A 26,152-nucleotide genomic window follows, 5' to 3' on the forward strand; every position below is an offset into this window, starting at 1 on the left:
CATGTAATAAACATACAAATGTCAATTAGATGGTAATCTGCCTGAGACATAAAGAAAAAGAAAGTTATAATGATCATCCGCTTACAGCGATCAGTTTCACCCAGACAGATGTGATCACAAGTGGTTTCCACTGTATGCGTTGCGACTGTTTGCGAGTTGGTGTTATTAACTTAGGAGTCCTCGACTATTTCTTAGACTTTTCCCAGATTTAGGTGCTACTTTTACCACTAAGGGGCTTTGTGAATAGCTCTTAATTAGGAGTCCTACATTTAGGACTGACATGCTCAAAATTTTTAGGAGTTTCTCCTAAATCGCCAAGATAGGAGCTACTTCTAGCCTTAAGATGCTTTGTGAATACGGGCCCAGAGCTATAAATTACATGATTATGCTATGCCTAATACGATAAAGTAATCAAATTTTTTGTCGAAGCATTCGAATTTTTCTCATTTTCGTTTTCCTTGTCACCAAAATCATTCAGAGTGACCATGTAAATCGTCTAAGTGTGCTGAACCCTCACCCGAAGAAGGATGGGAGAATATGCAGCAGGTACTGTTATACACTTGGGGAATGGACTACAAACCATTTTCCTCACAATCCCCAACCCCCTACATGACCTTAACAATAAAATACAATACATTCGGTTCTCATGTTACATATTATCATGTTAATTATCCAATTAGTTAATCAGGTTATTAGGTAATCAGGAGATAGCATATATATATATATATATATATATATATATATATATTTATTAAAAAAAACTACATTTGTTCAATAAAAGACATTTTCATAAACATCTATCATTGTTTTATCCTATGATCAGTGATGCAATAACTCATTAATTGCCTCAGGCAGACTTTGTTCATCCATTGTGCGACAGTTCTCTATGTCAGGAAAACACTCTGTGACATATATATATACATATATATATATACATATATATATACATTGTCATTGTTGGCTTTTTACTACTATAAAAAATGGATCTTGTACCTGAATGTAATGCTTGTCTGTACTCTTTCCTGTGGCTTCTAGAAACTCTCTGTGGCTCCTCAAGAGACACTAGGGGAAAAAAAAATGATGAAACAAAGTTGAGTTTTCATCTGGACTTTCCTGAATATATATCTGTCACGGCCCGCTGGGGTTGCTGGGCGATCGGGTGGTCGCACGGGTCAAAGAGCGAGCTGAAACCAGGCAAACAGGCAGGATATAGGGTATACGGGGATTTAATGGGAAACTCAGGACGGAAAACATTCGACGCCAACTAACATCACCGACTGACATCAATGACAGACAAGGGGTACAGGCAAGACTTGGACTTAAATACACCGGATGAAGCAAAATAACAAGACACAGCTGGGTACGATCAGGGAACCACATGTGGATAATTAGGGGGGCGTGGCACACAGGAGGATCGTCCAAGCCGGGCATCACAATATCGGGCCTCATATGCATTTCTTTATCAAAATCCAAAATGATATACTCACCAGTGAGGATGGTATCAAGCCACCCCAGATGAACACCACGGCGCAAAGCTGTGCTGTGCAATGACAACGAATACATCTAGGTGTGATACTGTGCATTAAATAGAATTAACCTACGAAATGACTAATGTGTCCAGCATTGCACAAACAATCAAAAGAAAAGGAAAATATCTTCAGTGCAAAACTACCAGCTTGCCTGCTTCATATTCCCACCAAACTACCTAGTGTCTCATTTTACATATAGTTTTATATTAAGTTTTGGTTTGTTTCCCAAGGTAAGATGCCATGACACGAGACTCTTCTGGATGGTCCAGATGAGCAGAGGGGTATGAATGGGCATAACCATCATCTTGCAAGACAAAGGAGAAACTCTCTGAAGATCCCACACAGCACAGTGAGACGCTGCCCATCAGGTACAGCAGCTCAACACGATAAAAACAATTTATTGCAAAAACATTAGTGCCATCTTGATTAGAACTCCTTAATCTTTACTGTTTTGTTTACTAGCTTTGTTGACAATACGTTAATAATACCAATGCATATGAATGTTTAGAATATAGAACTTTATCCAAAATATAAACTGAAATATCAGTGTGCAGCATATAAACAAAACTATGTTGCTGCAATTAAACTATTATAACCAGTTACCCAGTTACCTGCAGAATCACGACAGGAAAACAGAGTAAAAGAAACATAAAACGGAACTGTACTGTATTACAGAAAAACATATACGTTATTGATCACTCAAACCAGTAAGCATCTAGAAAGGATTTAGAATTGCAGAATGGGCCAAACCCAGTCTAATAACTCCTTTATCCAGTCTAACCAATTATTCTTAAAATATTAGGTGGTTAAACTGAACAATCAAATCACAATGACAACAGTAACATATACACTCACTCTTCCTTTACTATTTATAAATATGATGGTAATAAAAAATTGTCAAGTGCACATTTACAATCAAACTTCAGGGGCCATTTTAGATTTGAGTGATTTAGAGATCTCGCTTAACATTAGAATTATATACAAGCATTTTATTTAAAAACACTCCAAAGTCATTTATACATTCCACTATTCAGTATTCCATATTTGCACCAAAACACAAAAAAATATCAGGTAGAATTGTCTTTTTCCTGTAAACTATAATTATAATTATTTAAGTAATGAAAATAAGTTGAAGTATTCCACTGAAAATCTTCTTTCGCTTGATTTTGAGGTTATTTGAGGACAATGTGGTAGCCATCACTGTTCTCATCACCAACTGTAAAAAAATAAAGTATGAAATTTACAGCATGCCCAGTAAAATTAGAAAAATCACGACAGGTGCATGGTGTGGACAGCACACAGGAAGCATGTGGCTACCTTTCAGTGTGCTGACAGTGAAACAGGTTTCCTCAATGAAGTTCTGCACCATCTGCGAGCACAACATAAAGTTGTTGATCCAATATAACACACACCCGTATCCGGAATGCCTCGCCTCAGCAGGGATAACGACGCTCCAGGTCACTGTCCGTGTCACGTCTGCATTTAGAAAGTGCTCTACCAACATTTCCCTGCCATGCATCAGCTTGTTCTTTTCATAACATTCTCAGCATAATACCAATGTCAAACACGTGAAATTTTTAAGCTGCCTTGATTTCTAGGGTCATCTGAAGGTCCTGACAACGTCGGAGCCAAAGATCAAGCACATCCCAGAATGCACTGGGCCCTGTCCTCACCTCGTCGGATATCAACACATGAACTCCGGCCGGGCCCTGCCTGTACACCCGGCTGATCCGCTGCGAGGACACATTGTAGATGTTAGCGATCTTCTCCTTCAGCTCAGATGCAGTGAGTTTGTCCAGGTAGACGGCATGGTACACTGCAAAAAGGAAGGGGTGATATGAATCACTCAAATTCTATTAATTAATTCATATTCAACCCCTATTCCAGCTGGATAATAACAATAAAACACTCTGCAATTAAGTCATTGGGAAAATACCATCTGATTGTCTGATGTTGTACTTCAATAAGTGCAAAATACAGAAAGTTCAATCTCTAGTGGTACTTGTGAGGCGCTGTTGGCTAACCGCTACATCCGCTCAGGGTCCACACAGGCCTCAAACGCTGCTGGATACTGGAGGTAATACGTGGCCTGATAGGGTTCATCTTTGGTGCCACACAGAGTTATCTAGCAAGTCTGCCCCTGCAGTTGTCTGCCACGGGCCACCAACACAACGTACCGCCCTCGCTGAGCATTGGCTTGGCCTGCTGCTGGTGACAGACGTAGACCGTGAGGCGGGGCTGTACACACCTAAGGGGAACGGAGTGAGGAATACATAAACAAACAGCGACACGGACGTAAAGAGCCTTCGGGTGTCTTCGGGGCTTCCCATACATCGCCAAAGAGGCACGGACAACCCACCGCCCTTTAATGGAGTTAAACAGCCGGATCCCATTCGCCGGACCGCAGATCTGGACGAAGTCATCTTTGGACATTTTCAGTAGGTCAGCAGCTGTGATAAAATGGCTGATCAGTGGGACCCTGTGATGCACAGGATCAATAAACAACAAATCTTGAAGTACTGAAGTCACTAGGAAAAAAAGTATGCTGCTCCTTTACTCAGAGTCAATATTTTAGACATTTCAGTCAGTGCTGTTACACCAGGGCAGACTGCACGATCAGCCCAGAGGTGAATCAAGTCTCGTCATAAATGAGATGAGCGATTACTGCCTGCTGTACAACAACGACACTTAGCCACCATGTTGAATTACGGCCTTCCCGGCCCCTCAGCCCACTTGAACACCAACCTGAGAAGCTGGAGAACAACCTGCAGAACTGCGAGAATCGATGGCGATGAAGCCATTGCTGTGTGTCCTGCGTGGACCACGTGGGCAGGAGGTGCTGTTGGGCGAAAGACACACAGGCTCCAGGTATTGGAAACAGGCCCACAGTCGGCAAAAAGGGATGGCAACTTACATCGGAGCAACTGGGCAGCATCGGCTCCCCCTGCTGGTCAGGAGAGCAGTTTCTGTAACAGCCCAGAAAAAAAATGTATAATAAAAATCAATATTGACAGATTATCTTCCACATAAGATGTGTCCCAGGGCTGTTCATACTCTATTCAATTTGTCAAACCTGAGCTTCATACAACCAAACCATTACACAATTCTTGATAGTTCCAAACTAATTTAATCACCATTATATAATGCAACAAGTGGAAGAATCTTTTCAGTTGATCTACTGTTGCTTAATGAAGCCTGTTCTAACCTAGCAGCTGTTCTATAAACAGGGGCACGGAAGCTGACGGTGTCCTATTACTAAAAGGGAGCCGCTGCTTTTCTGCCTGTCACATACTGTACTGAAGGAGGTGCAGACGCGGCTCTCGGCTGACGGGGGCTCACCCTTCCAGAAGGCCGCAGGGGGTCGGAGAGCTACGGTAGATGGGGGAGGGGGTGTCACAGCACAGGCCAGGGGCGTCGGGCCACTGCGAGCACTAGGGGCCACAGGTGAAGCAGTGCACTTGTAAATGCCTTCGCTCTGGCACACGCCACCGGTTAAACTGGCCAAGTTGGCAACGCGCACCTCACACTGTACATTGAGACACAGTACACTGTACACTGCAAAGAGACACAGTTCAAACCAAACAGGCTGACCGGCACCAGCAGTGACCTCACAGGCATGTATCCGGTACATTAACAGCATTTGTCCTCAAAATTAGAACCTTATATAATTACCAGCTGAACTGATTTAGAACATTCGAACACTGGATTATCTTTGATGTTAGAGACAAAGTGATACAAAATGACATAAAACATTTGCACATTTTTACACCTGGGTATGTTAAGCGTGTTTTAAAAATGTTGCTGAATAGCTGTAGTGACTTAAACTAGTATCTTCTGATTAATTACCAGCGCACTGCTTATTCCGTAGAAACCTACAGGCACATGTTATAGGAATTGGCTCCTACTTTTCAACTGTGGGATTGGGTTAGAGGATAGGTGCTAGGGGTGGGGATTAGGGTTAGGGTGCTCCCTGTGCCCCTCCCCCCCTTTTCACTCAAATAGGTTTAGCAGATAGGAATTAGCAGTTACTGTTTCTGAGATCAGCCTAGAACAGGGGTGGGCAATCTTACCCAGAAAGTCCAGTTGGGCAATGCAGAATTTCACTGCAACTCCCTAATTAGGTTACTAGTTAGAGGACTGATTGGCTGAAGAGTCCTGTGTTTCAACAGCTGACCTAAAGGTTACCCCAAAAACCTGCATACGCACCACCCCTTTGGAGATAAGATTGGCCTTCCTTGTTATAGACACTGAGCACAGGAACACCAGGTTAACCGGGCTGGATAATCACCAGATCAACCAACCAGATCAACCAACCAGATCAACTGACCCCAGAAGCTCCAAGATGGTAAAGCTGTTACTATCAGACTGTTACCACCTTCCCCAATAAGCAACAAAATGAACGCTGTGCATCAAGGTGCGTACAGGCCGAGCAGCATAAGGGGTGATACTCTGGTAGTAATACCTCCGCAAGCACTGTGGTTTCATAGCAGGGCTGGTATTTCTCTCTGTCTTGAAGAGACTTTTTCTCTATCTTTTCTCTGTCAGTCTTCAGTTTGCGATCAGCTCCTTTGGGCTTCCAGGAAAGAGAAAGTGAGGGTATGTTTCAGCCACTTCCAGTGCAGTAATCAGGATTACACAGTAACAAGATTTAACTTGCCCATTGCAAATGGATAACCAGTAACTCAGAGACTTCACTCTCAGACGTGAGGCCATAGTGCACTCTCATGTCTGTACTTTTCCGGTTCACAGACATCAGACAGTTCCTGCACTTATTTAACTGCACTTAGACTGAAGAAACAGAAGTGATATGATCAATGAAAGTAATCCACTAAAAAGGAGACAGGAGTGACCTGAGCAGAACTTCTTGTTAGCAGCAGTTTGCAGATCTTTCCTCGCAGGACCCTCACCTTGAAGACCTTGACCTGGCAGCTGGAGGAGTGGACGTGCTCCTGATACTCTCGCCCCCCGTTCTGGATGAAGGTGTCGACCTGAATGCGGAAGGGCACCCCCTTCTCCCCGCCGTGCTTTCGCGGGGTGAACTCTGTGCTGATGCAGTTGACCTGCAGCGTGTCACAGCTTGTAGTGAGGAAAGCGGGCAGGCGGCCCCCCCAAGGAGCATAGCGTGCCGGGCTCCAGACCGGTACCTGGATGAACACGGAGGCGCCTTTAGCGGGATCCCACAGGAACTCCAGCATGTTCAGCTGCAGGGGGTGAGTCTGTGGCTCCATGATCCCCACGGAAAGTGGCAAATCTGCAGGCAGCCAGACATCACAGAACACAGCCAAAGGGCTTCCAGCACATGGGACCACCTGAGACCCCCCCCCCCCCCCATCAATGGCAGTGAGCATGGCTCACCAATATCGAGAATCCTGTCACCAGGTCTGCTCCAGCGCCAGCCCTCCAGCTGCTGGTGCTCAGTGTACTGCAAGCGTCGGTCGTGGAACACCACCCTCACAATGCTCTGCAAGAACACAATGACGCAGGCTTCACCATATTAACCGAAACCCCCATGGGACCTTCTCAGGAGAGCCAGCTTTCTCTTGCACCTTGATTCCTGCGAATTTCATTTCCTGCTCATTTGAGAATCGTCCCCAGGCTCACACTAACACTAAAGTTACACATTCCAAAGTTTTAGCTCTATAATGGAATCAGACTCAGTGATCAGTCTAAGGATGGCATCTAGAGCAGCTTAGCCTGTAGTGTCTTGCTGCCATAAGAATCCACTGCATATCACAATGTTCAGCACATATAACATATACAGGATAAGAGCCCATAACCAAGGTGGCAATTTGCTTAAGCAATCCCATAATAACACTTATGAAATGCATGAAAACAATCAGTACAGCTTGCATATTTACTGCCAGAATGACAATACTAAATTTGACACTAAAAAGAAACAATAGATTTTATATCTTTATTCTTACAATACATCAAACCTGACCAACTAATAGTTACTTTCTGAGTAGTTTATAAGCAGACCCTTACTAAGAAGAAACACACATGCAGACACATACACACACAAACAATTATGTGCACATACATGGACATGCATGCACACGCATCCACACACATGCAGACACATTTACACACAAACATACTGTACATACAAGCAAACACACGATTCATACATTCATTTTGGGGACGCTTCAATTCAGTTATATGGGCATAACCCTAATCCTAACTATGATAACTCTAACCCTTACCCAGCTTTAACCTTATCTATACGTAACCAAACAATACAAGACTTTTGGCTATTTTAGTTTTTTGATTGCATTCACAGATTGTTGTAAAATTGAGGTTCATATTGTGGGGACCTGAAAAACATCCCCTCAAGCTAAAAAAATAGCAGGTTTTACCAGCATTTCTGCTGCTTGCATGAGTACCCAGGCTTCCCAGCCTCAGGCCAGAAACCATGTTTGCGAAAGTGCCACCAGCATTCTTGCATTCTAAGATTTACTGACAGCCATGGAGAGAAAATGTTTTTAAAGCTACACATCAGGATATTCCAGAGTAGCTGGGCCTCTGACCAACAGACAGACAGACAGCCAGATAGAATGGCTTAATGAAAACGTCAGGCATCCATCTCAGAGTTACAGGAATGTCAGGTTACATCTGTACGAGCCAGCGACAACAATAATACTGACATACATTCACTGGCCACTTTATTAGGTAGACCTTGCTAGTACTAGGTGGGACTCCCTTTTGCGTTCAGAACTGCCTTAATTCTTTGCAGTGTAGATTCAACAAGGTCCTTGAAACATTCCCCGAAGACTTTGGTCCATGTTGACATAATAGCATTGTGCACGTGCTGCATATTTATCGGCTGCACCTTCATGATGTGAATCTCCCATTACACTACATCCCATAGGTGCTCTGTTGGTTTGAGATCTGGTAACTGCAAAGGCCATTTGAGTACAGTGAACTCATTTTCTTGTTCAAGAAACCAGTCTGAGACGATATGATCTTTGTGACATGGTGCGTTATCCTGCTGCAATTATCCGTTAGAAGCTGCGTAGACTGTGGTCACAAAGGGAGGGATATGATTAGTGACAATACTTTCGTAGGTTGTGGCATTTAAATGATGCTCACTGTGTACTAAGGGACCCTAAGTGTGCCAAGAAAATATCCTACACACCATAACCCAGCAGAAGCAGCCTGAATTGTTGATACTAGACATGATGGATCCATGTTTTCATGTTGTTTATGGCAAATTCTGACCCTATCATCTGAATCTCACAGTAAAAATTGAAACTTATCTGACCAGGAAACAATTTTCCAATCTTCCTTTGTTCAGTTTCGGTGAATCTGCACCCATTGTAGCCTCAGTGTCCTGTTGACAGGAGTGGCACCCAGTGTAGCCTTCTGCTGCTGTAGCCCATCTGCTTCAAGGTTCGACGTGTTGTGTATTCAGAGATGCTCTTCCCCATACCTTGGTTGTAACGAGTGACTTTTTGAGTTAGTGTTGCCCTAATATCTAGCTTGACCCGGTCAGGCAATTCTATCCCAGAGCATTTTAGCCCACAGAACCGCTGCTCACTGGATGGTTTTCTTTTTCAGCCCAATCTCTGTAAACCCTACAGATTATTGTGCATGAAATTCCACCAAAAACCAGTAGATCAGCAGATCCTGAAGTACTCATACCAATCTGTCTGGCACCAACAACCATGTCACGTTAAAATCCACTTAAATCACTTTTCTTCCCCATTCTGGTGTTTGATGTGAACTGAAGCTCCAGACCTGTATGTGGACGATGTTATACATTGTACTGCTGACATAGAATTGGCTGATATTAGTTTCAATGAGTAGCTGAACTGGTTTACCTAAAAATGGCCAGTGGGTGTATATAAACATGCACACATAACCAGTGATGGAAAACAGTACTCCATTTTCATACTTAAGTAAAAGTACAGATACCATACCACAATGTTACTCAAGTAAATGTAAGACATTCAGTGAAATACTACTCAAGTAAAAGTATCTGTTTTTACACACACACACAGACACACACATACAACCCAACAATTGATCTAATGATGCTTTATCATAAAGTACACGGCACTCACGTAAATCTAGCCAGTTAACACAGACTTTATTGGCATTGACTTGTATTAGTTCATGTTTTCTCCTGCCTAAATGTAGACTAATGACTTTAGAATATGGGAGAAGGACCTCACACATTATGGATTTCTCTATGTGAATCTCATATAGTCACTTGTACTAACAACTGAATGAAAGACCCCATTCACCGTGATTATAAAGCTGAATTTGCCACTTTAAACTCCTTTTCAATGCCAGGCCAAAGACATTTCTGACATGATGAGTAGTTATCTGACATTATGTTGAATTTAATCTGCTTAGACAGCTAAGGACATTTTAAGGAAAATATTTATTACGGATCCACTCTACATGATTTACATACTAGATACGAGTATATTAGAAATGTATTGGGAGGAAAACACTACAAAAACAGTCACAGTTAATTACATAAAACCAACTGAAAGGTTGGATGAAGTACTGAAAGGCATTAATGTCAGAACAAACATCCCAGATATATTTACATGTTACAGGTACCCTTGTTAATTAACAATAAAAGGGTAATTATTGCTTTTCTGTGAATAATCCCACAAACCTTTGGCGGGAAACTAAAATAACCAGGACGCACCGTCACTTCTGTTAAAGTCCTGCTAAGGTCAGCAAATCGAGCAGGATTAAAACTGCATCATGTATGAATGGTGGCTTTTACTTCAAAGAGAAAAATATCCAAGACAGAAATATGTGGAAATCCATCATTTAAACGAGCTGAGTTATAACATTATGCATAACATGGAAGAGAAGGGGTTGTTTGACAGTACGGAGGTTGACAAGCATGTGCCCCCCCAGCACATCAGATAAATTACAAAGCAGCGGGAAAACTCACTTCGTGTTGACAAACCAGGAAATGAAGATGTTAAAGAAACAGAGAGCGACATGAAAGTGGGAGAAACACATAAAATACATTATTTTACCTACCTTTACAAATTTGCTGCTTATATCTGTATAATCCACTAGTTTCCTGTTAAGCATACGGATTTCGTAGGACTGACCTACATTTTAAAACATTAAAACAAACCTGATTAAAATTAAAAACAAAAAAAAACAATTAGAAAAATGTTTGACAGTGCGGAGACTAGTGTATGTCTTTGTTCCCCTAAGAGACAAGCCTTTATAAGTGATTAACCCTTTGAAAAGGTCATAGTGACATAAGAATCAATTTCTCAAAATCACATGCTAACTAAAAGGCTAGACATATAATCATCAGTAATATAGCAACAATAAAAACAATGACATACTCTGAAATCTGTAGTGTTTTCCCGTAAGGTAAACACAGTTTCTTTTTAGGAACAAAGAAACAGGCCTACAAGTTAAATATGGTTAAAAATGTATGTTCTGACAAACGATTGACAAAAAGTGATGATGTCAGAAATTCCCTACGCGAAATACTAGTGATCCTAAAATTGATAGATTGATCTGTGTGAACAAACATCTACATGTGACAATGATGTCATGCTGAATGCATCCTACTGCGATTCAGTGGGGCCTATTAGCGATACTGCCCATTAAACAGTGATAACCTGCCGGTGGGGGCAACAGAGGGGACATGGATATCCTGGCAGATTCAGGGGGTCCAGCACTTGAAAGGGACTCTTGAATATGTAAAAATATATGCAAAATATAATAATATATGCCTGAGGGTACTGGAATATAGCCTAAGGGAAGAACAGTTCAAAAGATTGCATTTCCTGTTCAAAAAGAAATGGCTGCAAACTTCACGTGAATTAGCAGCCCGAATAAGCAATAACAGAATGACATGACGTCAGCAGTAAGCGGTGTGGCTGCACTGCAGATCACAGCAACCTGGAATCTATCAAAAGTATCTTCAATCATTTCTGCAGCTTTTTTCACGTTGGCCTAAGGCGAAAAGCAGGAAACCATGACCATGTAAAACAAAATTGGTAATTACTGAGAAATAAACTTTCAAAAATAGGGTGAGTACTGTATTGTTAAAATGGAACACTTTTGGAAGATTTGCTTTTTGGAAAAAATCGTCTCAATGTCTCGAATCCCACTTGATACTATTCTAAATACATTAATGCCCCATGAACACTATATCAAAGAGAAAATAAATATTACTAAACATACACATTAACTACAAAGTTGAACTGTCCCATTTTTACAGGTGTCCCATTTTCACAGTACTCACCGTATAAAAATGAAAAAACAAGCCCGTTATCTGAGAAACAGTGTTGTGTCGTGCCGATTTCAATCGACATGCTGAAATTCTGGTCGGTAGTGGCGCAAAATGGGGTTTTCGTTTTGGAAAAAATAAAGTTTCTAATGGTGATCAATCCGGTGACATGCAGCTGGATGGAAATCGCGCCTGCCAGCCCGGCATAGATTTCCATGCTTTCTTATGTGGTGAGAAGAAAACAACCTGTTCCTAACGGGTAGAATTAGTTAAAGAGAAGGGACGAGACCGTACCTTGGTTTAGGTAGGTGAGGGTTTCATCGTGTATTTTTACCGCTGGTGATGTAGGTGCGCAGAGGACGTACTGAAAATCCGTCATTTTTTCGCACTTTTCGGAGATATGCGGAGTCTCCTCGTGCTTAAGGAACGATGCCAATGCATCTCTATGGGAAAAAGACAGAGCGATGAACGAAGATCTGCAAAGAGAACGTCTGTCTCTTAGTGCTAGATCTGCACCAGATGTACTTAAATACACTTTCGCCCCGGCGACAGTTTAAAAAAAAAGTTTACCTAGGTAATATTATCTACTTTAATTTTGACAATGAGCGGATGTAGGTCTTCAAAGTATTTAATTTCAAATAATTACAGAAGGGAGATTAAAGGACTTCCGATACGCTGAATATTGCGCAGCATATTACAGAAACAATTTGCTAGATCCTTACAAGCAAACGTTAAAACTTTTTAAAAACCAATGAATACGATCAAAGTCAGTTCCCAATTTATAAACGCGGCAAGTACCGTTAGTATATAATAGAGTAATGTAAAAAATGAATGAAAGGACAATAAAGTCTGAAAACAATACTTTGATAAAAATATCGGTCGAAAATCACAGTGATATTTCCGCAGAAAAAGCATGTTGTTTCATCGACATAATAAACATATCATTTATTTATTTCAAAAAGCTGGACTCACCGGAGTGAATGCTGGGTGTAAGGTTCTGGTTGAGAATGCCAAAAAAGCATGTTTTACACGTATGGCAGGCTAAAGCAGTACAGCTGTGAACATCCCAAAGCCGGAGAGCCGGAGATCCCAGGCACCTGGCGGCCGCTAGGCGCCCCCCTACGTTTTTATAAAGGAGCCACCCTGACCCCCTTCGGCAAACCGACCTCAGGTGAACTCTGGGACGCGGATCGACACACCCGATCAGTGTCATTAAATGCGGTATTAACCCTTGTGTAGCTTTAGTAGTTCGACATGCCCTGACTGCCGACCAAATATTCACTGGGTCGTTTCAATATGGGCATACGTCCTGTGCAGTTAATATTTGTAAGGAGACGACTAGTTATTGGCTTCTGCTATTCAGGCTGCTTGGGAAAACTGTCCCTTGTCCTCTGTTAGAGCACCAGGAATCTAAATAGATACGTAGTCTTGCAAGTTAATATTTTACACTGGGAACCTCGGCAATGAGGTTTGTTTTAAAATGTAATGCAAAGTCAGTAAACTGGGTCCCAGACGGCCGTTTCAGCAATCTCAGCGCAACGGGAAGAAAGTCCGCTCACAGAAACACAGCCATAAGAGGTCTTTGAATTTGGTTTATTTCTAGAGCAAACTGATGTTTATAATTTTTTGTCTGCAAATTCTATCACATGTGGCTATTAATAAAAACAAGAACAAACATTAAATCTGTACAGCTGTCATGATACACACAAAATAAAACAATATATAAATACATATTGATATTACATGACAAAAGCAAAAAAAAAAACAAAAAAAATTAAAATTAAATTTAAAAACAAAACATGCTTCATCAACATTTCGCTATGGATTCCACGGTAATGGCCAAAGAGCACGGTCCTTTCTGGAGACTCGCTATCTCCTGCAAAACGTAAAGACTTTCTCCCTATAGACAGGAATTAAGCAAAACTCTGGAAAAGGCTCAAAGTAACTGTACTGGAAACGTACTCATCTTGACTGGTGTGAAGCGGGTCTGTCTGCAAGTATCGTCTGAGCCAGCCTAGCATGGAGGGTGGCGGACACCGGGCCACACACCCAGACGTCCCAGAACCGTCTCGAGTCAGGGTCTCACACCCGTAGTCGGCAGGCTGCTCTCCGAGAGGCACGACTATCTTAGACCTCAGTTTGGGTGGACAGACCCAAAAATAGCTCAAGTAGTGTTTGATTGCTTTTCCAGTTCAGATTAATACTGTATGTACAGGCCGAGCTGAGGAGCCAAGGGACTCGGATCAGAACCAGTCACAGCACAGCGGGGTGGGTTTCTGAGACATGCAGGTTACCTGTTAACGTGCAAAACAAGAGCTCTTTGACCTTCTTTTTTTGCTTTCTAATAAGTTTGCGAAGCAGCAACTGGAAGAAATGTACAAAATATTTTAAGGGTGCGTCTTTTTTTAATTGCAGAAAACTGGTTACATTGGGTACAGGTGAGTTAGAAGGCCTTTCTTGACATCAGACCTTTCTTCATCGTCACAAAATGAGGCCTTCTGAACTACACAGGCTCTCGCACTGCAGAGAAGGACAAGCACACAGTAGCACCACTTAACATTCAACACGACCGTCCGTTTTACAGCTGTTCCAGTACAGGGCTGGGTTAGGGCCTGGAACCCATTCTGGGCAGCAGGACATGAGGCAGGGGACACTCTGGACAGGGTGCCGGTCATTAGCGGGGCACACAAGCTCACACACACAACGGGCGATTTAGAGACGTCGATCAGCCTAACTGCATGTGTTTGGACTGTGAGAGGAAACCGGAGAGTCCGGAAAAACCCCCGCAGCACAGGGAGAGCACGCAGACCCCATTGCTGGCCACCGCGTCACCGTGCCACCCCAATAACAGTCTGTGTGGTGAAAACAGTACGCTGAAAATGCGAGTAAGGCCTGAGAGTGTCTTTAGTGTCCACTGCTGTGACGTTATGTGTAAGGGACATAGGCTTTAGTGTCAGGCTTGTCACCTTCGGAACTGGGGCACCGCAAATCCGCAGCAACACGTTACAGCCCTTCCTCTCTTTGACGGCCACAGGAAAACAAAAATAAATAAAAATCTAAGCGGAGAAACGTCTCACATTTATACAGTGCACTGACTAACGGAATTTCTGACGAAGGCTGGAGTGTAAAATGTCATTGGATGTCCTGCGACAGGCACATACCGTGTGTGTGTGTGTGTGGGGGGGGGGGGCGTGTTTCATTCGAGCTGCTTTATCAGTTGGCACGTTTCTTGAGGACACGAGTCCTCAGCCTATCCCATTCACAAATTAGTGTTTCAGATTGTCAAGGATTCCCCAGGAAAAACAATATATTCCCATAAATATTTCCTCATAATGGACTATTTTTGTCTTAAAAAAAAAAAAAAAAAAAAAAACGATTGTAATGAGACAAACTATGGCGGACTCTGATCAGGCCATATGGACCTCACAGAAGCACAGCTTATACCTGAAGCTGAGCAAGTCGCCGGTCAGTCAGACAGCTTAATACTTTCACCTTAAGTGACCATTAAGTGACTAAACATCCGTGTAACGTGATTAATCATGAAAAACAAAACTTTTTATCTGCCCTTCATGATGAATGTCAAAAGCAAAGTATTCAACAAATTTCCGTTTAGTTGTCTGGAAAATTCTCACTAATTCGCGGTCCTTGGTTAAATAAAACATATAACATATGGAAATAAAAAAAAATTATAATTCTGTGTATAACCCTATATTTTTGGTTGTTACTGTGCTCAGCGTTGGAATACTACACTAGACCCTCATGTATTAATCACTCGGCCAGCCAAATGATCGTCTGCCGTGACAAATAGTGAATGATTAGGTGACGACCCCAGCCGTTTCTCACAGGTCCAGCAGGACATGCTCTTCGGAACATGCCCTTTATTCAAGGCTGCTGCCACTTGCAGGAATGATGAGGATCCGCTTTTAGGGCAAAGTGGGGCAGCTCAAAGGTCTCTAGATAACCGCAGTAAGCAGATATCATTTGCCCTTATTTGTTTCATTGCCAAAAAAAAATCATAACATTTTCAGCTAAGCCATCGATTCAGAAGGACATGAGTAACAGCAAGGCTGCAGTACAGACAGCGATTGTCCCACATCCCACCCGGTGAGACCTCGTCGCTCCAGAAAAGGGAGAAATATCTGCAAAACGACTCCACATCCAGAAGTATGAAGGTAAAAGGAAATCGTGTATAGTAAACACTGGCTGAAACATATACAATGACCCCCTCCCCCCACCGCTGGGGGAAGAGGAGGTGGGTGTTGATGCAAACACAGATGGAGAGGTCTGGAAAGAGGCATGGCCGCCGTGGGGGTGGGGGGGCGGCTACGGGCCGCAGACAGGCTAGCTGTGTGTGGACACATCCGATGAGCTGCTACTGTTGCTGTTGGTGGTCTGGGCCCTCTTGATGTACAGGTTGAGCAGCTTCATCTGTAGGGAAAACATGGAGGCACCATCAGCTCTGACAGTGGTGTGGGGGGGCCGCGGGGTGACTTCAGCATTGTCAGGATCGTGGGGCCTCTAAGCATCTTGACTCTAAGCAACTTAATGGGAGCAGCGTGTGGCTCTGTGGGCTAAGCCTGTGTGCCTCTAATCAGAAGGTCGCAGGTTCAAACCCAGCCTCAGCCTGTGGGTCCTTGAGCGAGGCCCTTAACCCCCAGCTCCCTGGGCGCCGCTACGGGAGGCAGCCCTTCGCAGACAACTTCCTCTATGAAAAAAGAGGAAGTTGTGGGAGGCGTAAAGACAATTTCCCTACGGGGATCAATAAAGTATCGATTATTATTAATGACATTCCATTCTAAATTCATAAGGACCTTGCTTTGTGCAATGGGGCACAATCATGTTGGAACAGAAAACGGCCTTCTCCAAACTGGTCCCACAAAGTTGTAAGCATACAGTTGTCCACAATGTATTGGTGTGCATACCAAGACATGGCTAGGTGAAGAAGAACTTGACTGACCCGCACAGAGCCTTCACCTCAACCCCATCAAACACCTTTGAGATGAATTAAAACGGAGACTGTGAGCCAGGCCTTCACATCCAACATCAGTGTCTGACCTCACAAATGCTCTTCTGGATGAATGGGCAAAAATTCCCGTAGAAACACTCCAAAATCTTGTGGAAATCCTTCCCAGAAGAATGGCAGCTGTTTACTCCATAGCAATTCCGATGGATTTATAATAGCATATCATAAAAGTTCCTTTGGGTACCCCAATACTTTTCTCCATATAGTGCCCACACCAAGATTAATCAAGGATCAATCAATTTTAGGCGGTACACTGGTGAGGAACTTTACTAACTGGCCATAAAAGGTTCAAACTCCAGGAAATTCCATGCTCTTGGCCCAAATCACCCCAAGGAATATCTAGATGAATGAGGAGCAGGTGTTTGGCCCCCCGCTCTAGCCGGAGAGATTCACACACCTCACACAGGAGGATTCGGTGTACTCAGTAAATGATTCTTGTTAATACTGAACTAACATGCAGAAAATACACTGCAGCTAGACATGCAACAACAGAATGCTGCACACAGCGAGAGGCCAAGCGTGGGCCAGGTCCAAACCCCGGATGTCATACAGAGCCGTTGCTCTCCCAGGGATGATTCTTGCACAGAACCAGAACTATGTGCCCCTGTCACTTGGCCCAGGCAAGGTCCCCGAGCAGCCGGCTCGATCCAGTCAGCGTGCTCCTGGTCACTCCTGACTTGGCTGCTCTCCCAAGGCCATCCCCACAGCGGCTCCTACGCAGCTGGGATGGGTAAACCGTGAGGTCATATGACCGTACCTTGCTGCCCGTGAGCTGGGAAAGATGTGGCTTCAGCTCCTCGCCAATCACGGAGTAGATGGCCACCAGGCAGAACACGCTGGCCTTGCGCACGCTGCTCTCCGTGTTGTCATAGCCCTGCGGACGGGAGACACACGCCTGCTGAAAGCGCAAACACATGCATGCATGGCACGCTCCCGCACTCCCTACAGTGCTCTGCAGGAAATGCAGGCTTTTCTATAAAAAGACAGGATTGACAAAACAGGCCTGTGTTGTGTAAACTCCAAATAGCCCCCCCTCCTCCCAGCAAGAGCATGCGGACGGACCTGCAGGAGCCCAGGTATGATGTCGGGCAGAAGCTGCAGCAGAGAGTCCTTGACGATGCGCTCGATGACCTTGGTCTGCATCTTGATGGCTGCCAGGTTGATGGGGTAGTCGGCCGTCTGCACAATAGGACACAGCACCTTGGTGCACTGCTCCGGGTGGATGGAGCCTGCCAGGGTAGAGGCAGTCTCCTCTGCTGCCCGTACCACCTGTGGGGGAAGGGGGCGGGGTCACGAGTGCAGGCACACGGGGAAAGCGTGAAGCTACGGCCATCGAAGCGAGAGCAGCATCCAATCGAAACACAAGCAGCCCGAGGTGGAGGGGCTGTGAGCCCCCTACCTCCTTGTGAGAGTCCTTATGGGCCTCCAGTGTCTTCATGATGGTAAGCTCTGCATAGTTCTTGAATCGAGCTGGCTGGTTCCGGAGAATCTCCTTCAGGACACGTAGAGCCAGGGCCCGGATGGTGTGCTGTGTGGTGGGTGGGTAGGGGCAGGGGGCTTGTTAATGACTAGGCTACCATTTATTCCATACAACTTGCTGTTTTGGCTTTGGAATTATTATATAACAGATTATCATGCGTGCCCTGGTAAAGTTGTGTGTGTGTGTGTGTGTGCAGATGTGGTCTCTCTTCACATGCATATGTGTGTGTACAGTCTGTCTTCACTTGCGTGTGTGTTAGTGTTGTTTGTGTGTACAGTCTCTCTTCACGTGTGGTCTGTGTATGTGGTCTTTCGTCATATGTGGTGTGTGTGCAGTTTCTCTTCCCATGCAGTCTGTGTGTATGGTCTCTCTTCACATGCAGTCCGTGTGTGCAGTGTCTCTTCACATGTAGTCTGTGTGTGTGGTCTCTCCACATGCGCGGTCTGTGTGTGTGGTCTCTCTTCATGTGCATGTGTGTGGTCTATCTACATGTGTAGTCTATATGTGGTCTGTCTGTGCGGCGGAGGGGACCCCCACATCTTTGTCGCCTAGCGTTTCCAGCAGCAGCAGCAGCACCGTCTTGAAGTGCTCATCCCAGACGCCGAGGCTGTCCTCCCGCGTGATCTTCAGCAGCTCTACCAGTGCCCCCTTGCGCTCCTCCACACGCTCATTGTGATTGGACAGCTCCTTCAGGAGCTCGGCAACCAGCTCAGAGCGGTCCAGGGGCACTTCGGGACAGAAGGGTAGTCAGAGTCAGAGAGGGCCATCTGCCCATCCCCACCACTCAGGAGTTTCTAGGTGGGTGCTCGTCCTATTTGGTGCCAGCATGTACATATCCTGCTAGCAAGAAACATGCAGCAATCACCTCCCCCTGGGATCCAAAAGCTTACTGCTGTTTCAGTTTTACTTCAGGGCTGCCTGGGTTACTAAAGTTAGTAAAATTGTGTTATGAGGTTAGTGTTACTTTAGTTAGTAGAATAACTGAATTTGTTGTGAATTACTGACATCATCCGCTAATGTTAGAACCACTAAAAACCCATGACAATGGTTTGAGTCCTACAGACATATTGTCCAGCTCTAGAATCCTGCACACAGGAAAGCAAGCATGTTCAAATCTAGAGTTCAGATCACATTAGTCACAGGGCTGCCGCTCGCGCTCATCTGGGACAGTGACAGACAAGGATGTGATGGAATGGGATGAGGAGGTTACCAGGCACATAAAGAGACATAAGAGACAGACAGGGGCAGGACAAGGGGGCGGCGTGCCTTTACCAGGAGAAACCCCCTTGGTGTGAGACATCTTGTTTTCACCACAGGCTGAGCGCCGGCCTGAGGGGACAGCAAGGAGCGCGGTGACAATCACAGAACCGCCGCACACCGCACACTGACCCATTTGCCTGGCTGCGACTTCACCCTTCCAGAACCTTCTGCTGTGGCACTCAGGGCTGATTCTTCCTTTCTCAGCTCCCTAGCTCATCTTGCCCCGTTGGCACGGCTTCTACCTGCACGTCACTGCACGACCATCCAGACTGTGTCTTGGATGTGTGTCTATCACATGCATTGCAACACACACCCCTGTCCAGTCCCCATGATGCGGCCCGAAGATAAACGATAAAAGTCATGTAAACTGCTGGGGGCTGCCTGTGGGTGATGGGAGCGTGTTTTTAGTGTAAACGTGAAGCCACATTCAGGTCTGACGAGGCCCATTGCTGAACTCGGTCACCAGCAGACACATGCAGACGAGGTGATGTCATGACGTGTACAGGGGGGAGGCAGGGGGCTCCCCGTGGAGGCTGGGGAAGGTAGTTTATGTGGGTGCCTTAAGGTGCTGACAGACAGACAGACAGACAGACACACATACATCCCAATGGAAGGTCACTATAAAGTTGGGGGCTCAGTCATGTGACATCACCAGTCTTACCGTCACGGAACTGCTCGACGTCATCATCAAACACCGCCTCCTTCAGGGCGCTTTTGTCGTAAGAGCTGATGGTGTCGGCATAGGTGTAGGGGCTGTATTCACGACCCCGGGGCCCCGCGAAGGAGCGTGGGGACGGTGTGTTGAGCAGTGATGTCTTGTTGTCCAGCGCCGTACGCCCCCCCTCGATGACGTCAATTCCCAGGCGGGGGTCAGACCCAGAACCGGCCAGAAGAGCCTCCCGGCCAACCTGAGGAGAGGGTCAAAGCCACAGCACTGACATAATCACCCTAACCCTAGTAAACAGTGAACACACGTCAGGTGTGTCTGTTCACACTATAAACCCACGGGAGATGCACAGGCGCGACACACAGTGACAGGCACACTCACGGTGTCGTCCTTCTTCCCCTCGCGCCTCACGGGCTCATTCAGGTCCTCCTGACTGCGGTAGCTGAAGCTCTGGATGGCTTCGGTGACGCCACGCAGCGAGTTGTAGATCTCATCTGAGTTCATGTTCTCCGTGTCATACTCCAACAAGCTTTCAACGAGAGCACAGGGAGCGGTTCTCTTACAGCAGGCCAGGGTAGAGGGCGAGCACACGGGCCCGCCTGCGAGCCGCAAGCACGTCATGAGACATGGCCTGCGACGGGGAACTATCCTTCAGCGGTATAAAGATTGGAGATGATAATTTGGGGAATTTGGTTTTCAGGTCTAACCTGACTGTATTTAGCATCATTCTAGAACCATGAAGGTGGTACCACAGAATACAGATCAGCAAAGGGAGACTCAGGGAAGTGAAGGACAGTCACCCGCTAACAAGGCCCAGCGTATAGCACGCCTGAAGCAAGTGGGATGGACCAACAGCAGATTCCGTGATCACTCACGTTCCTCCATCCAGACTCTGCCAAAGTAACCTCACACAGCGATGGACACCAGCGTCAGCTCGAAACGTGAAATAAAACGGCGGGATGAAATGACAACGATGAAAGAAGTCAGCAAAGGAACTGCAGCCAATGCAGTGCCCAGGACACATGCAGACCAAGCCCCCGCAGCTCCAGGTCATCCCGCCCCCCACCCCCGACGAGAGCAAGAGGAGCTGGTGGACAGAGGTGTCACAGTATTCGGGCTCTGGGAGGCATATGAAGTCTCCTGGAGAGAGGAGAGGGCGTGAGCCTCACTGATGGACGTACAGTGACGTGAAAAGATCCTCAGGAAGGTCACAGGCCTGCAGGCTGCCTGTTTCCCCAAGGACAGCCAGCCTATCGCCACTGGGTCACTGTGACCCCAACGTATACACCGGGGTGACATGTAACCCTCCCGCATACTGTGACACCCCCAGCAGCCAGAGGCGTGTTACCTGGGAGAGTAAGCGCGACGGAGGACCTTGAGGGAGGGGGCGGCGGGGGCGGAGTGGGGCGGAGCTAGGGGAGAGGGCTGCTTGGACGGCCCGTCGGCACCCCAGCCCCACAAGCGACTGTGACCCCACATAGTCAGAAGACACGAGACCAGGGCGGGGAGGGGGCAGCGGGGAACACACACGAAGGACAGAACGAAAGGACAGAACGAGACAGAAATGTGGAGGCACATAGAGAGGGAAGAAAGGAGAGAGAAGAAAAGATCTAGTCCAAGCAGCTGGTTAAGGGGCTTTGCTGTACCCCATGTTAGGGGTCATAACAAAGGCAACACAGCCTAACCCCAACTCTAACCCCAACCCTAACCCCCACACTAAGTGTAGGAAGCAGCTTGCTCTGCAGACCGCCTGTACACCTGCCAACCCTTCAGTTACCCAGTTTGCTAACCCTTAGTACTGCTGTTTGCAAGTGCTTAGGGTTCATGAGAGATTCACGCCGCAATGTGCAGCTTGGTCGGGCCCCAGTGACTCTTTAACACAAGAACCAGTGAGTCACTCCCCGCTGGAAAGCAGCTGAAGTATAAAGCGTCCTCACTCTCCTCACACTATCGCGGTCCTGATCTCCCACTGGGAGGAACAGTCCTTTGCACACAGAAGATAAACATCAGGTTCTCAAGCAAACTCCACCAGACCTACTGCCCCCTGCTCAGGGGTGGCAGCAGCGGCCTCATAGGGCCTGCGGGTAGCTGGGTTAACGGTTAGTGCAGTTTCAGCGAAGCAGGAATACTCAGAAAACAAGAGACACACCAGAACCAAACACTATAACATGCAGAACTCTGAACGGAGTAACAGAAGCTGCACCAAATGGCGTAATGACTGGAGCACTCAATGGTGTAATGCCCAAAGCTTCAAAGAACATAACGCCTGGAACAGAACAGCACAATACCTGGAACACTGAGCAGGGTACCATGCAGAGCACAGAACAGTGTAATGCCAGGAGTACTGAACTGCTTAACACTCAAAGTTCCAAACAGCATAACGGCTGGAGCAATGAACAGCGTAATACGCAGTGCTCTGAACAGCATAATGATCGGAGCAATGACAGCATAATGCGCAGTGCTCTGAACAGCATAACGCCCGAAGCAATGAACAGCGTAACAGGTGGAGCTCTGAACAGTGTCAATCAGAGCACAGAATAGCGTAATGCCAGGAGGACTGAACAGTTTAACACTCAAAGCTCCAAACTGCATAACGCCCAAAGCTCTGAACAGCATAACGCCCCAGAGCAATGAACATCATAACGCCCCAAAAAAATGAACAGCATACCGCCCGGAGCAATGAACAGCAAAACGCGCGGAGCTCTGAACAGCATAACGCCCGAAGCGATGAACAGCGTAACAGGTAGAGCTCTGAACATCATAACGGCCCGAGCAATGAACAGCATAACGTGCAGTGCTCTGAACTGCATAATGGCCGGAGCTCTGAACATCATAACGGCCGAAACAATGAACAGCATAACGTGCAGTGCTCTGAACTGCATAACGCCCGGAGCAATGAACAGCATAACGCGCAGTGTTCTGAACAGCATAACGCCCGGAGCAATGAACAGCATAACGCGCAGTGTTCTGAACAGCGTAACGGCCGGAGCAATGAACAGCATAACGTGCAGTGCTCTGAACAGCATAACGCCTGGAGCAATGAACAGCATAACGGGCAGAGCAATGAACAGCATAACGTGCGGTGCTCTGAACTGTTTAACGCCTGGAGCAATGATCAGCCTAACGCCCAAAGCTCCGAATAGCGTAATGCGTGGAGCTCCGAACAATGTAACACCCGGAGCAATAAACAGCGTAATGCGCTGAGCTCTGAACAGCGGAGCCCACAGAGTTCTGAACAGGGTAACGCCCGGAGCAATGAACAGCGTAATGCCCAAAGGTCCAAATAGGATAACATCAGGAGTACTAAACAGTGTGATGCGTACTGAACTGAACAGCATAATGTATCCTAGCACTCGGAACACTGAACAGTGTAATGCGCAGATCTCAGAATAGTGTAACTCACAGTGCACTGAACAGCATAATGTCAAATGCTCTAAACTCAATGTGTGAAATTCCGAATAGTGTAATGCATGGAGCACTGAATGGCATAACACCTGGAGCACTGAACAGCGTTACGCACTGAACACCATCAAGTGAGGAGCTCCTAACATCGTAACGCATGGAGCACTGAACAGCATAACACCCAAAGCACTAAACAGCGTAATGTGCGGAGCTCCGAATAGTGTAATGCTTGGAGCACTGAATAGTGTAACGGCCAAAGCTCCGAACAGCGTAACGCCCAGGGCTCAGAGCCTTTAGCTCAGATCCAGATCTGGGGCTCAGCCCTGCCCAGCCAGCCTGCTTCAGCTGCTAAGAACACGGATGGGCTCCAGGGGCTGGCAACAGCCTAGGAGGAAGATGAGATTACCTGGGTGACAGCCCCCCATGAGAGCAGTTTGTGGGGGAGGTGAGGGGGCTGCTCCGACTACCGGGGTGCCGAGGAGGGGGGCGACCCATGGTGCTGCTGGGAGACGCCTGTGGGACAAAGGGACGGGGGTCAAGCATCCAAAAATCCACAGCTGGACTGGAGATGATAGTTCCCCCTGTCACAGCACTATGTAATAATTGCTAGTGTGTGACAAGTCCCAGGTTGGGTAAAACAACATTTTAACATCCAGACTCTAATAAAAAAAATAAAAATGGAAAGAAGCCAATCAGAGACCTCCTCCCACCCACCCCCCATTCCCTGTCCCCCATCCCCTGTCCCCCATCCCTTCCCCAGGGTTGCTCACCACGCCCATGTTGCTGGAGTTCTTCAGGTGGTTGTGCAGGAGCTTGGTGGCTCCATCCTGGAAAGTTTTAGGCAGCGCCCCCAGCAGCATGGTGAACTCTGGCGTGTTTAGCTCAAACAGTGAGATAAGCACCACCTGGGCGGCCTACAAGAGGGGGGGGGCAGACACAGCAAGCTTAGGGCTGGGACAGAGGGCCAAACAGACCGAAAGCCATCCACACATGCCAGTCACGCCTGCAGCCTGTCCTACAACTCTGTCTGTCATTGCCTCATTGGGACCCAGTCTGTGCCCTGTCACTGCCTCATTAAGGTCCTGTCTGTGCCCTGTCACTACCCCATTGGGGCCCTGTCACTGCCTCATTGGGGCCCTGTCTGTGCTCTGTCACTGCTTCATTGGGGCCCTGTCTGTGCCCTGTCACTGCCTCATTGGGGCCCTGTCTGTGCCCTGTCACTGCCAATTTGGGGCCCTGTCACTGCCTCATTGGGGCCCTGTCTGTGCCCTGTCACTGCCCCATTGGGCCCCTGTCCTCTCACTGCCCTGTTTGTACCTTGTCAGTGTCTTGTGAGTACCCAGTGTTGCCCCATCTGTGTTCTGTCCTTGCCCCATCTCTGTCAGTGCCCTAACTGTATCATCTGTGTCCTGTAAGTGTGCTGTCTGTGTCCCACCAGTGTGGGACTGTACTATCTGTGCAACTTCAGTGCCCAACTTGTCCCATCAGTGCATAGTCTGTACCATCAGTGCCCCGTCTGCCCCATCTGTGTCCTGTCAGTGTCCTACCTGTGAACCTGCTGTGTCCTGTCAGTGTCCTACCTGTGAACCTTCTGTGTCCTGTCAGTGTCCTACCTGTGAACCTGCTGTGTCCTGTCAGTGCCCCACCTGTGAACCTTCTGTGTCCTGTCAGTGCCCCACCTGTGAACCTTCTGTGTCCTGTCAGTGCCCCACCTGTGAACCTTCTGTGTCCTGTCAGTGCCCCACCTGTGAACCTTCTGTGTCCTGTCAGTGCCCCACCTGTACAGTCTGTGGCCTATCAGTCCCCCACCTGTGTACCTTCTGTGTCCTGTCAGTGCCCTTTCTGTATTGTCTGTATCCTGTCAGTACCCTGCCTGGCTTTCCTTATCAGTTCCTGTAATGACCTTCACTGTTGTGAACTTGAGCAGAAAAGATGCTAGATGTATTGCATGACTGAAATCACACATAAAATGTAATTACATGTCAGAGGAGAAATGTTAGCGCTTATCTGGAGTTTACTTCCTTGAAGCATACACTATATCTGGCATCACACACACGTACACAAACAGACACATATGCAGTGACAGACGCACATATGCAGGCACACCAGTGCCACATGCACAAGTCACGCGTATGTTAGCCAAAGCTGAGAAACACAGGGTTAATTAGAAACCCAGTGAAAGGTCGCCCAGGTCTGACAGCCGCTGTCAAGGTCACACAAGGTCGGTTGCACTACAAAGAGCACTAAACAACCCCCCCCCCCCAAACAGAAGGTATCAGACAGCAGAGTTGGATGTGTGCGTGAGAACAGCCTGCAGAGGCCAGGCAAAGGCAGGTTATAACCGGGGTGGGGGGGCCAAAGGCCGTGCCCCTCGGTGAGAGGGCCATGCAGTCCAAGATGGGGGCTGGCTGGTGGGGGCTCTACCTGCTTGCACCTTTCCTCCAGGTTGCCCTCCCCAGGCAGGGAGGCCGTGGTGCAGGACCTGCCCGAAAGTTCCTCAGCCGCCCAGTTATGCAGGGTCTGGGTTCGATGGGACCATGTCATTTCAGGGGGGAATCGAAATCAA

General features: G+C 46.7%; 2 protein-coding genes across 8 annotated transcripts in view; both read right to left on the reverse strand.

Moving 5' to 3' along the window:
* Window positions 1-1,907: 1,907 nt before the first annotated feature.
* Window positions 1,908-13,216, reverse strand: tfcp2l1 (transcription factor CP2-like 1). 3 transcript variants are annotated; one of them, XM_048978914.1, is made up of 15 exons: window positions 12,727-13,213; window positions 12,049-12,197; window positions 10,539-10,612; window positions 6,885-6,990; window positions 6,674-6,780; window positions 6,437-6,589; window positions 5,992-6,102; window positions 4,869-4,960; window positions 4,444-4,495; window positions 4,275-4,368; window positions 3,889-3,979; window positions 3,707-3,777; window positions 3,203-3,345; window positions 2,847-2,898; window positions 1,908-2,745 (listed from the first exon to the last, which is right to left on the reverse strand). In XM_048978914.1, exons 1-15 carry the CDS (start codon window positions 12,774-12,776, stop codon window positions 2,702-2,704), a joined length of 1,389 nt encoding a protein of 462 aa, XP_048834871.1. In that variant the 5' UTR covers window positions 12,777-13,213; the 3' UTR covers window positions 1,908-2,701. The 3 variants fall into 3 exon arrangements, with proteins under 3 accessions (XP_048834871.1, XP_048834870.1, XP_048834872.1); XM_048978913.1 differs by having other exon boundaries at window positions 3,707-3,979; window positions 12,727-13,216; XM_048978915.1 differs by lacking the exon at window positions 12,727-13,213 and having other exon boundaries at window positions 3,707-3,979; window positions 10,539-10,638; window positions 12,049-12,108.
* Window positions 13,217-13,328: 112 nt separating this feature from the next.
* clasp1a (cytoplasmic linker associated protein 1a) overlaps window positions 13,329-26,152 on the reverse strand; it is a 56,728-nt gene continuing 43,904 nt past the window's right edge. For 3 of the 5 annotated variants that reach the window (XM_048978896.1, XM_048978897.1, XM_048978895.1), the window contains 11 exons: window positions 26,011-26,106; window positions 24,357-24,500; window positions 23,993-24,099; window positions 20,566-20,713; window positions 20,179-20,425; window positions 19,530-19,586; window positions 18,795-18,985; window positions 18,177-18,305; window positions 17,840-18,046; window positions 17,535-17,651; window positions 13,329-16,182 (listed from right to left, as the gene is read on the reverse strand). In XM_048978896.1, the coding sequence (XP_048834853.1) occupies window positions 16,096-16,182; window positions 17,535-17,651; window positions 17,840-18,046; window positions 18,177-18,305; window positions 18,795-18,985; window positions 19,530-19,586; window positions 20,179-20,425; window positions 20,566-20,713; window positions 23,993-24,099; window positions 24,357-24,500; window positions 26,011-26,106 (1,530 nt within the window). In that variant the 3' untranslated portion in view covers window positions 13,329-16,095. The remainder of the gene's footprint in view (window positions 16,183-17,534; window positions 17,652-17,839; window positions 18,047-18,176; window positions 18,306-18,794; window positions 18,986-19,529; window positions 19,587-20,178; window positions 20,426-20,565; window positions 20,714-23,992; window positions 24,100-24,356; window positions 24,501-26,010; window positions 26,107-26,152) is intronic. The other 2 variants (XM_048978898.1, XM_048978899.1) reach the window with 1 other exon arrangement.

The sequence above is a fragment of the Brienomyrus brachyistius genome, chromosome 16 (genome assembly GCF_023856365.1).
Source record: "Brienomyrus brachyistius isolate T26 chromosome 16, BBRACH_0.4, whole genome shotgun sequence".
NCBI classification, from domain to species: domain Eukaryota; kingdom Metazoa; phylum Chordata; class Actinopteri; order Osteoglossiformes; family Mormyridae; genus Brienomyrus; species Brienomyrus brachyistius.

What these genes read in the sequence shown, in the direction of transcription:
- tfcp2l1 (XM_048978913.1), bottom strand. Translation starts at nt 12,776, where the DNA reads ATGCTTTTTTGGCATTCTCAACCAGAACCTTACACCCAGCATTCACTC. An exon ending in GCCAATGCTCAGCGAGGGCG is followed by an intron (nt 3,346 to 3,706) that starts GTACGTTGTGTT and finishes TCCTTTTTGCAG; the next exon opens with TGTACCATGCCGTCTACCTG. An exon ending in ATGTGTTGATATCCGACGAG is followed by an intron (nt 2,899 to 3,202) that starts GTGAGGACAGGG and finishes TTGTGCTCGCAG; the next exon opens with ATGGTGCAGAACTTCATTGA.